We start from the raw sequence: 12,823 nt of genomic DNA on the forward strand, positions 1-12,823 counted from the left end.
GAATACGTGCTTGGCGGAGAAAGGCGATGGATAGGGACGACTGGAGAGAAATTCTTGAGGAGGCTAGGACCCACGCAGGGTTGTAAAGCCAGAATGATGATGATGTTTTTTATATATTGAGTTTTCTTGTCCTCCCTTTTTGGTAGGACACCACAACTGACACCACGTGGTGTTCACCACAACTGTAGCAAGCTGATGCCACTGATATAGCAAGCCTACAATATTAACTGCTACCTTAATGTATCAACATCTCTATTGAAACCTACATACATATCCATGTCAAATCTGCAATTAGCTCCATGTGTGATTACATTCATCCTCTCCTACTAAGCTACACTTAGCTCTCCTACAGAGACACTATTAGCTATGAGTAAATTTTACATTTTTATTTATTTATTTTTAAAGCTTAAGCATCATTCCTTTCTTTTTGCTTAAATTGTGTTTCTTTATATTTAATAAATATGATTAGTTAGTATAATATTTTATTTGTCCTTGCAAATTTCTCATTGCACAGTTTGCGTTAAGACGTACCTAGACTCGAGAAAGAGCTAGTCGAAGCCCTAATGATAAAAATGGCTTTTCAAGTGTTGTTTTAAAGTTACAAGACTGAGATATCATTTTATTGTTAAACAATTGGCACCAAATGATCTAGATGGTAGCTTTATTGTTACACCTCGGTTGATATAGTGTTACATGCTTTAGTCTTCCTTACTCAAATATGCCGGCATCCTAAATTGTATCCATTAAGAGCTATAATTCTTCCACAGGAAATATATTCTATCTAGCCCTTAGAAAACTTTGTAGGAATAGATTTGGGCCTAGTATTAGTATAATTTAATTTAGTTTCTACATCAGCCATACAATCAATATTTTTATTAAAAACTAGGAGGCTAGTTTAAAATATATTTAAAAATAAACAAGCATAATTCACAACTATATTTAATAAATATTCTTTTGCTACTTACCGGTGCTTCTCTCATTCTGATAATCTTTATTTCTTTTTTGAATATCTTTTTCAGAATAACCATCGTTATGGTCTGAGTATTCGAAAGGTTCCACTATACATGGTCTTAATGAACTAGTCAAAAGGAAGCAATCGTCTGAGCATGTTTTAATGGCCTGCAAAGCTGAACCTTTTTTTGAGAAGTCGATGATAGCTTCTCCTGATGGTTTGCCACGTTCATCAACGCATACGACAGCTCTCTCAACCTATAAAATATAATGCAAGATCTTTTAGTGTTTTTTTGTAGTAGTTTTGTTCTGTAGTTTTTAATAAAACAGAGACTTTTTACTAATGCCATAACTAAGTTTATAACCTAAAATTTGTAAGAATATTGATGAGCATTATTATGTGTAAAACTTCAATTCAATTTAAAAAATTTACAGAAAAGTTATTTTAAATTTTATATTGCATATACTTTTTTTGAATTGTTGTATCCGCTTAGCAGACATATCGAATATCAAATTGGCGATCATCATCTTATTAACTGCCACCCGGAAAAAAATTAGTTTTTAGCCTCAGGTTTTTAAGTCATCATGTTCTTCCTGGGCGTCTCCTTCCGAATATTTCTGGTAACATCATTAGATCCTGGTTGTCTCATGATGAACGAAAACCACCTAAATTTTCTGGTTTTACTGGCTTTTACGATTTCTTTATCTTTCTTTATTATAATTACCACAGTTTTATTATTAAGTCTGCCAATATTAATGTTTGATTATTTAATATTCTCTTTTAACACCACATCTCAAAAACTTTCAGTTTTTTAAGTATAGCGTCTATTGTTGTATGTAGTTCAGATCGCCAAGCGGGACAAGCGGCCGACTCGCATTCACTTCACTGTCGAATTGTTTAGCAGACGATGGTTCAGGCTCTGGCCCTGTCCAGAAAAACAAAAAGGGTAACTAACGCGGTAGTTTAAAAATCTAAGTGAATCTGCTACTTAGTCTAGTATATGCTTGTGTCTGATCTACCTATGGTGGAGTAAGAGATGAGGGCTTGCGTCTCGGTGATACTCTTCCATAGATCCCTACCGGATAGTCGTGTAAACGCATAAATAAAACACACACACACACATATATATATATATATATATATATATATATATATATATATATATATATATATATATATATATATATATATATATATATATGGCTTAGTATTCTGATGTTCATTCTGATCTGTAGATTCAGATTTACAAAATAAAAACTTATGATCAGACATTTAAACATCATAGAAACATTTTTGCATTCGATTCATATGAGTGTCATTTGGTGAACAAAAATGATGATGTAGAAATGAAAATTGCATTATTGAACAAAGAAAATGCATTTTCCAAAGTGCATTTCCAAGTAATAAAAAATTATAAATTTGTAGTTCGGAAATAATTGACGGAAATTATTTCAAAATTACTACTCGGGTGTTTTTGGAGTCAGTGAACACGAATATCATGAGAGCGATGGTCTTCCAGGTACCTTGTGCCCCCTGGGTCTCGTGTCCTAGCGTTTTGTGAAAATTCGATTGCTTATCACTAATATCATAATGGTGATGCTCTCCAATGCACAAACTCCAGATACCAGCTCTCTCCTGAGCACAAGGTGCCTTGGACTGCATCGTCGACATAATATTAGTGTTAAGCGATCTCAAAACCCCAGAGTAATGAGTTTGACTTGATTTTGTATCGAATTTACACAAAACTCCAGGAGCCGGGGCCTCCTGTACCTCAGGTGCCTAACAAACCATCGTCCACATGATATTACTTTTCAGCAACCCCAAAAAACCACCGAGTAATGAATTTGCACTGATTTTGTATCGAATTTCTACCAAAATCTGGGAGACGAGGCCCAGAGGGCCCCAGGTACCTCGGACACCATCGCCGACATGATATTAGTGTTCAAAGACCGCAAAAATCCCTGAGTAATGAGTTTGTACTGATTTTCCATAGAATTTCCAAAAAAAACTTCAGGAGGCGAGGCCCAGGTGCACGAGGTGCTCCGAAGAACATCACACCCCAAGTTTATCATTTGTCATCACTTCAATTTTTCAATTCAATAATCCAATAATTAAATTTTTTTTCCACATCATCATACTTTTTCACAAAATGTGCTGACCCCCATACGAATTGAATGCAAAAAGTTTAATTGAGACCCATTATACTGCAAAAACTTGGTAGGTTTATTGCTTCATTGCCTCGCCTACTAAAAAAAAGAAATAATTTGATCTTTAGTTTTTTTATATTTCAATACATACAGAGCGTCCAGAAACTCTCCTAACAAACGAAGACTTGAGATTCCTCAGATAATTTTAACACAATTTAACCCAATTCATCTAGTCCGAAAATGCTTTCTAAGGTGGCTAGAGCTCTTTGAAGATGACGCTTGTAAATTGTGTATCCTACCGACTTAAAGTAAGAGTGCCTTTTAGTACTAGAATACCTGAAAATTTAATATTCTAGTATAACGAATTTAACTCTGGAGGATAAATAACCGTACCAGTTTTCGTTTTTCAAAACAAAAAAGTGAATTGAGTTAAATTGTCTTAAAATTATCTGAGGAATCTCTGGTCTTCGTTTGTCAGGAGAGTTTCTGGACAACCTGTATACAGTCTGTATAATCAACAATAGAATGTATTGGTCGTAATTCTCGGAATAACTCAGCTTTTACAGCCTTCATATTCTAGTCTTTTGCAATAATTACATTGCATTGCATTAGTGAATATACCAAGGAACGTTGGTAAGCATGCGTAACAGTTTTGATTGAACTATTATTAATATTTAGATGTATATCATAGCACCAAATGGTTTTGATGATCACCTTGTATATTAAGAGCTTATTTTCTATTGACGAAGTTAATTGGCGTAACAAGAGCCAGTTTTAGCTCTTGTAATTTTTAGTAAACCTGCTTAGTACAAATCCAATTCTCATAAATGTCCTATCAAAATAAATACCCAGGTACTTGGCATCTTTATGTGTATTTTTATTGCTGAGAATATTTGATAGATAGGTTTGTTTGCGGTTTTTAAACTCTACAAGAACGAACTTACTTTCGTTTATTGTAATGTACCATTTCGTCAACCATTGTTCGCTAGCATTGAGGATTCCCTCTGGAATTCTTGCGAAGCAATGTGTCTTAAAGTTACCACCGAGAATATATCTGTAATTGTGTTCCACCCAACTAAAGACTGCTTCGATTTGGAAATTAATTGAATGGAAAATTTGATTCTAGTTTTTCGTCTAAGAGGATTCCAAAATATTTCCAGTTACTTTAAAGAAAGAGTGTACTACCTTTATTAACAGCTTCAATGTTTCCTGCTATTAAAACATGATCGTGATCCTTCTTGTATCTCCGTGAACTGTCTAGTGAACTGAGAGTGTTGAGTGTCTATAGTATGCAAGTGGGAATTCTAACGGGGTTTTTATTAGCGAGGTGTGTCTTAGATATAAGCATTATGTCTATTTTGAAATTAATAATAAAATTTTTCATTTATTCTTCATATTGTGATAGCCTGTTATCTACCACATTCCTATCTTAAAAAACTTATACATTAACTAGCTTTTTTATAATGGTAGTAAGCAAGTTAAATATTGGACTCATCTACTCTGCTAAGGTTTTTGATATGGTTTAATTTCTTGCATAAAAGAGCAAGCTTTTTTAAAAACCTTACTCTTTTATTCCTCCATATATTCTTAGGACGTTTCGGTCGAAACGTCTAAGTAGTTCTCGGTCCTTCTGTGTAAGTGGCCATGTTTCTACTCCATATGTTAGCACTGTTCTTATTAGCGTTTTATAAATTATCACTTTAATTTTTCTGGATTGTTTTGAGGCCATCTGTCTTCTCAAGCCATAGTAACATTTATTGGCAAACAGTATTCTCTATTAATTTCTTTGCTGACGTTTCTACCTTTATAGTCAACAGCGAGTCTAGCTATATGAAGATGTCCACACCTTCCAGTTCTAAATCATCAATTATTATTCTTCTAGGCGTCTGGTTGCTTGACCTAGTACAGCACGTATATTTGGTCTTTTGGGCATTTATGCATCGGTCAGAGATTCTGTGGACCTAGCTATGAAGTCGATGTCATCTGCATATCCAACAACTTGTACAGATTTGTTAAAGATAGTATCATATGTGTTAATCTGGGACTTTCAAATTATCTTTTCTAGAACAACAATCAATAAAAAACACTATAGCGCATCACAATATCTTAGTCCATTTGGAATTGAAGGGTCTTGTAAGATCTTTCTGAATTCTGATCATGCTCGCTGCTCCTGTGAGTATAAATTCAGTTAGCTGAATAAGATAAATCGGTATTTGGAAATCCACCACAGCCAGGAGAAGTTTATATCTATTAACTGAGTCGTATGCGGCTTTGAAATCCACGAATATGTGGAGGGTGTCAACGCCGAACTCTAGGGATTTTCAAGAATCTGTCTCACTGTAAATATTTGGTTCGTTTTTGATTTATTAGGCTGAAAGCCGCACTGACATCCTCCCTCTATTGATTCGGCGTAGGAGAGCATCTTTTTTAAAACGTTGGACAGTACTTTATATGCTATATTGAGTATGGTAATGCCTCTATAATTATCACATACCATCATGTCTCCCTTTTTGTTAACTGGACAGTTAACAATTTCCAATCTCTGGGCATTTCCAATCTGCAGGTGTTTCTTTTTGTTGCCAGATTTCAGGTATTAATTTATGCATGTTTTAAAAGGGTATCACCGCCATTTTAAAAAAGTTCGACAGGGAGATTATCCAAAATGGGGGCTTTGTTATTTTTCAATCATAAAATGTCATCTTTAATTTCTTTTTCGGTAAGGAGTCGCTGCCGATCGTTTTCATTCATTTGAATCATGGAAGCCTCCATGCCATTTTTGATTGCTGAACGGCTGATAGTCATTCAGCCGTTCTTCAAAATAATCCGCCCATTTGTTAAGTATCTGTTCCTTGTCACTAATTACAGTACTATCTATATCTTTGCATGCTATAATAGAGGATCCGATATAACAAAGACCTTTACCGATCTGTTTAATAGATAAAAATTATTTGGTATGTTATTTAGTATGTTAAAAATTATAATAAACAAGAGGTGCCTGGTATAATTTTGTTTACACTATAATTAATTAATAACTAAAAAATGACTTTTTTGTAAATTCTACTAGTGAGTTGAACAAAAAAAATTTACACAAACGGTAAGTATAAAGCATGAGTACTCAGCCACAGCATGAGTACACAAATATTATCAACTATAAAAGAAAATATTGGATTAACTAATAAAGATGGTGATACTTAACACTTTTTGCAAAAAAAAAACAAAATTCAAAAGGACACAAAAAACTTGGACACTATCATAAAGGGAATGGTACAATTGATCACCAACAGTTGTTTGATATTTCGACTGGCAAAGCTACATCTAATGAAGTTGCCGACTTCCCGCTGAACGTCAAAGAATTTGGCAGTCAACAAAAATTAGAGTTTATTTCAAATTAATTTTTTCTGTTATGGTGGTTAACAATTTCGTTTAGAACATTCAGCAACGAGACTTTCTGAATCCTTTTTTTGTTAAGTTTGATCATGAAAGAAATGATAAAGTAAAACAAAAAAAGGGAATGCAAATGTAGGGCACATATGCAAAATTAAAGTTAAAATATTGCTGTCTGAAAAATAATCACCAAAAAGAAAAAAAATGCGCAGATAATATATCCAGCCGTCGAGTAATCCGAAGGATCAATTGACAAATAAGCCTATACAGAAAAAAAAGAACACGGATTTTAAGAAAATCCAACAAAAGATAAAGATATGGTTATTAAAGTTGTTACTCTAAATTAAGATACGTTAAAAACTAGAATATACTCTACAAAACTCTATAATACTCTACAAAACACTAACACTAAGTAACATCTTATATAAGTATTTTTAACATCTTACCTCTCCAAAAATAGAAAATGCATACACCAATAGCTCGTTTGTCACATAAGGAGTCAAATTCTTCACTTTCACAGAAGACGAGACTGGAGCCAATCTAATTTTTAAATTTCTTGATCTTAGAGTCGAACCATCAAGTTCTTTTTTCGCTTTTCTGGCATTGCAATTATAGTCTAATTTTACAAAGGCAAAGTTTTTTTCTTTGTTAATGAACATTTCAGCTGTTTCGCCATAAGGCTTAAACAATTCTTCTAGATCATTTTCGGTCGTTTCACCACTGGTATTTCCTATTAAACAGTGATTATAATAAATATATTTTATCAACATACTGATGTATAAATTTATTTTAAATGTACAATGAAAATTCACGTACAACCACAAGGCGTGCATTCGGAGTGCAAATGATTTTCTTATTTACACCACCTGACATCAGTTTTTTATAATTAATCGTAATAACGATAAGTTACTTGACGATTTTATTGCAAAAAATATAAAAGAAGAGTATATCAGTGCTAATTTCAAGTACGTTATAAAGATATTTAAGTTATAGCAATCACCAGGAAGGAAGAACTACCGTCATGCATCTTGATATTTCCGAATCTTGCCAAATCTCTAACAGGTGGAGCCAGAGTTATTACCGCGTTTTGTTTACAAATTAATTTCAGTTAAAAGTTTATTTATATTATATTAAAATATGGAATATTATTATTATATTTCATAATTTGTTTATACAAATTAAAACACCATATGTAGATTATTCTATTATATAATTATCAAGTGCGGCGCGAAAAATGAAAAATTTACTCTTGTCGAATAAAGCAATTTATACAATTGTATGATGTCATCTGATACTTTTATAATTTTGCTCAGAATTTTAAAGAACTGCTTCGATTGACATGAAATTTGAAATATAGGAAACATGTCAAAAAAAAAGTTATATAGTTTCGACGTGCGCTTTTACCCCAGGGGTCAGTGCCACCCCTTCTCGGGGTGAAAATATTTAACCTTAAATAACCCCCGAAATCGAAATCAATTTACAGCAAAAGTGTTATACGGCCTTCTCGGTAAGTTAATATTTTTCAAGTTATTCACGCTTGAAATTGTTGATTTTCTACCTAAAAAATGCATGTTATTGAGCGGTTTTTCCATCCAAAAAGTTCCAATTATTTCCAAAAAATAACTCACAAACAGAAATAATATGAAATAATGTGTTTTTCAAAAAAAAATTCTCAGAATGTTTTTAAAAATATTTAATCCTTTAGTGGTTGGTGCTCACTCTACTAACCACCCCCGTAAAGATCATAATTGTAAAAATTTACAGATGTTTTAATGGAAAAATATCGCTGAATGTTTTACCGGAATGATTGGTATCACGAAACTGGCCACTTCATCAGTTGTGCGCGCTTTTAGCAATTAGTGATCATTTTGGTGACCACCACACGCGTGTAATGCATAAAAAATCAGCACTTTCGAGCCCGATTTTAGTGTTGAATTTCGCGTTAGAATGACATATTGATATATCTTTCCAGTACTACTGTATGAAGTGGAAGCGTGGACTTTAGAGCTTAGAAGCTTAGAAGCCTTTGAGATGTGGGAATACAGAAGACTACTAGGAATAGGCTGGGTCGACAAAAATAGAAATGAGGAGTTCCTTAGACGGCTGAAACAAATAACATAACAGGTCAATATAATCAAGAGGCGCAAGCCGTAGGTAATACTTAGGTCACATTATGAGACAGCCTGAAAAATATGAATTTTTGCATCTGATCGTTCAGGGAAAGATCCAAGGTAAAAGTGGCCCTGCGGTAAAAGTCACACATATCGAATATGGTAGGCCACATGATAACCAACGATCGATAATGGTCATGAAACTAGAAAAAGAAGTTGCTACATTAGCAGGAAGTTTGATCCTGAACAAATAATAAAAACCAGAATTTCCCACGCCAGGAAAAGCTTTATTATACTAGGGGGCTCGCTCTGTTTCACCCCTCAATCTGCAAATTGTAACAATAACGCTGTTATGGCTTGCCAATAGCTATAATATAGCACTCTGTGTGCACCCATTCCCGCCACTAACCGATCACCACCACCACGATGCGCGCTGGAATTGGAACACCGGCCAAGAGTATAAAATGCCATAAAGAGCAAGGAAAACTAAGTATTAATCTGGCAAGAACTTCTGCCCCGACCTCTGAGTACTTATCAGAGCCCACCGTTCTTTCCCGCTGCGATCGAGTATTGATCGACCGCTCCCCGATATTTGGTTATTGACTAAAGATCGTCCTTGATCCTACCCATCCGAACGCGCTAAAATTTATTGTAATGTTGTTTGTTTTACTTAGGAGGATTCGTCTTTTTATTTTACATATTTCGCAGCCCGTTTGTTTTACTTAGGTAAATTCGTATTTCTATTTTACAGATTGTATAGAAGTAAATTTTATATTGTTTGTTCTTTATTTGAATATATTTTTATTTCAATCAACACAATAACCGCCACGTAAACTAACATGCGGTTCACCATCGAAAGAGCCGCCCAGGTTCCAAGACACCCTGATATGGGCTCCAGTACGCTTCATTACTGTAATAAAAAAAAGAAATTGGTCCAGGGGACAAATTTATACTACCTCATTTGGCCGGTTAACGTGTTAAACTTGAGTTTTACTGAGTCTGGTGTCTACTAGAGCTACCCATCACAAAATAGGACTAAAACTTTTTAGATGTTACGTATGTTCAATATACTTTATGGAGTCAAGACATGGATGGTGAAGAGTGTGAACTTAAATAAACTAGAAGTCTTCGGGATCTAAGTTTTTCATCGAATCTTGAAAATATCTTGGAGATCAAGAATGTAAACTGATGAAGTTCTACAACGAATAAGTAAAGCGAAAAGAACTCTTATCGGTGATCAAATCAAGAAGAAGAAACGAATTACTTGGGACATGTGTTGAGACATGAAAAATTCTCCAATAGCCTTCAATTAATTATAAACGGGTAAACTAGGATGAAGGCTTCGTTGAAGAACAAAGCTGTCTTAAATGAGAAACATCAGACAAAGAGCAATCGAACAATCGGACGAGGCATTGAAAAACTTATACTAGAACCGCATTTCGAAGGTTGGCGACCTAAATGGTAATTGTAGCTTTGGAAATTGCTGCACGAAAAATTTCTGCTAATGAGCGGTCAAACGATCTCCTCTGGCATCTTCCTACTAATATTTTGCTCTGTACTTTACCTACTAGTATGATTCGGAGTAATTGATATCTTTCACCTCTCAAAACATTACTTAAGTATTGTATATTCTGAGCTCCTTGGACCTCGTCTATTACTTAAATCTAAATATAGACTTCGAATAATTTGTATTTATTCATTTATTCATTCTTCTTTTGATCCTGATTTTGATTTGATATATTCGGATGTTGTGCGTTGTATTTTGACTGTTGCTGTTTGGTGCCAATATAGTTCTAAGATAATACGCAAGTCTTGTTCGTCAACTTCAGTTGTTTTGTCAACTTAGAAGTCCGCTAATCTGTTGATGGTTAATATAGTCAAATGCTTTTCGATAATCTATATAACATGCATATACATCTATATTCATGTCTTTGCATCGTTGTGTTAACATATTTAAGGCAAAAAGAGCTTCCCGTGTTCCCAGTCCGTTTCGAAATCCGAATTGAGTGTCACTTATTTGAAACTCACGCTTCTTGTAAATTCGTGTAAGGATGATTCTAAGAAAAGTTTTAAAGACATGTGACATCAAGCTTAAAATTTGGTAATCATCGCACTGTGAGAAATTGGGTTTTTTGGTAATGTTATAGGTAAATATTGATTTTATCCTGTCTGGGTTGTATAACTTATTGAATAGCGCTGTTATCAAATCTAGGCGTTTTTCCTTAACGTCTGCATTTATTTAAGTACTTCGACATCGATATTGTCTGGACCGGTGGCTTTACCGTTCTTCTCAGTATTACCCGCATAAATAACTTCTTTTTTGGTTATTTCTGAAACTTTTTCATTTATTCAACTATTTGTGGAGGGTGCAGCACAAGATCTATCGTCGTCAAAAAGTGCATGATAATATTCTTTCCGTCTTATTCCATTATTATTATTTGTTAATAATATTTCTTGTCGCTTTCTGTTTCTACCTGTCATTTCTTTCACTTTTTAATATACATAAAAGGTGTTGTACCTTTCTTGAAGTTATTCAATTTCTTGACATTTCGTTGTCATCCAGTTTTCTTTAGTTTCTTTGTAATTTTTTGTAATGATTTTATTGATTCGTTTGTATTCCATTGGGTTTGTTTTGTTTTCGTTTTACGTTCATGAGCTCCATGATCTCTTGCATTATCCATTCTTATTTTCTGTTGTTTTTCATCAATCTGAAGTCTTCTTCTTGAATCTTTGTTATTTTAAATGTTTTAAGCAGATTTAGTAGATTGTATGTACTTTTAAAATTATGATCGAGCAAAATGAAGGCAATTTGATTCCTAATAATTCTGTCTTTTCTGTCTGCGGGTGATTTCCAACAGTATAGCCTTCTGAGATGTCGTTTGGAAATCCGTTAGCTATTAAAAGGTTATTCTTTACACAGAATTGTATAAGTCTATCTCCCCTGTTGTTTCTGATACAAAGACCGTATGCTTCTATGTTGTCTACTTCAGCACGACGACCAATTTTGGCGTTAGAGTTATCCATGATCATCGTTATCTAACCTCTTTTTGTCAGTCGCGTTATTTTATCGACGTTGTTATAAAATTCTTCGATTTCTTGCTCTAAATTGTTACTTTTTAGAACATAGATCTGAACAATATTTAGGTTTCTATGGGTTGTGCGTATTTTTAACAGTGCTTCAATCATTTGCTAATGATGAAGTCTGGGACTGACTGCGCAATTTTGTCCGACACTAACATAGCCGTTCCATATTGATGTTTTGGGTCGGTTCCTCCTGAATAATAGATGCATCCCTCTTTTATTTTTTGTTTTCCTGAACCAGGCCATTTTACTTCGCTAATTCCTAATACGTCTATACTCATTGAATTCCCGGACATGAGTAAGCTGCGGACGTTCCAGGTGGCAATGCGTACTATCCTATCATATACAGTGTGACCCATTTAGATTGGAAACACCTCTATAAAATTTGAAGTTGTTAACCGATTTTAACCAAATTTTTTTTTTATGTCATGTAATAAAAGGTCTATTGCGGGACAAAATACGAAATATTTAGTTAAATTTTCAGAGCAGTCTACGATACTTTTTCTTCGTCGAAAATGGAGAATTTATATTAGCGATTTTTTTATTACAAAAATTTCTACGCCACTGGATTTAGAGTGGCTTCAAATAGCTATGACAAAAATTTCATTAAAATATATTTATTAATAACGAAGTTATGACAACTTAAAATTTTAAAACTCACTAAGCTACGAGTCAAAAAAGAACACCCTGTATCAACAGATAACCATAAAACTAATTATTTTTCAAATAATTTTAATAAAAAAACCACTACTAGACAAAAAAATGTTTAAAATAGCATAAAAATTTAATGCAAGTAACGCACTTACATTATTAATAACTTTACATGCTACAACTTAAATCTCAGTTGCCATGACAACGATATTACTGTTTGACATTATTTGTGTCATACAAATTTCGGTGCTAGCATAAATTTATGCATAATATCCGCAACAATATTTACTTCAAATTCTTTTAATAATATTTTCTGTCATGGCTGCAAGATTAAGTTTGAGAGAAAAAATTGAAATTATACGTCTTTTGGGAGATAACGATAGAAGTGTCAGGGAAGTTTTTACAATATTTAATGATAGACATGTGGATCGTCCTAATATTAGATGCGGTACGGTAAACAAAATAAATAGAATATTTAATGAATATGGTGCAGTACC

The 12,823-nt window shown here is 33.7% G+C and overlaps 1 protein-coding gene across 3 annotated transcripts in view; it reads right to left on the reverse strand.

The window, feature by feature from the left end:
- LOC140434840 (protein no-on-transient A-like) overlaps positions 1-12,823 on the reverse strand; it is a 335,075-nt gene that overhangs the window by 309,112 nt on the left and 13,140 nt on the right. For all 3 annotated transcript variants that reach the window (XM_072523410.1, XM_072523411.1, XM_072523408.1), the window contains exons 3-4: positions 6,930-7,213; positions 966-1,209 (exon numbers count right to left, since the gene is read on the reverse strand). In XM_072523410.1, coding sequence (XP_072379511.1) covers positions 966-1,209; positions 6,930-7,213 — 528 coding nt within the window. The remainder of the gene's footprint in view (positions 1-965; positions 1,210-6,929; positions 7,214-12,823) is intronic.

This window comes from Diabrotica undecimpunctata, chromosome 2, assembly GCF_040954645.1.
Source record: "Diabrotica undecimpunctata isolate CICGRU chromosome 2, icDiaUnde3, whole genome shotgun sequence".
Lineage (NCBI taxonomy): Eukaryota > Metazoa > Arthropoda > Insecta > Coleoptera > Chrysomelidae > Diabrotica > Diabrotica undecimpunctata.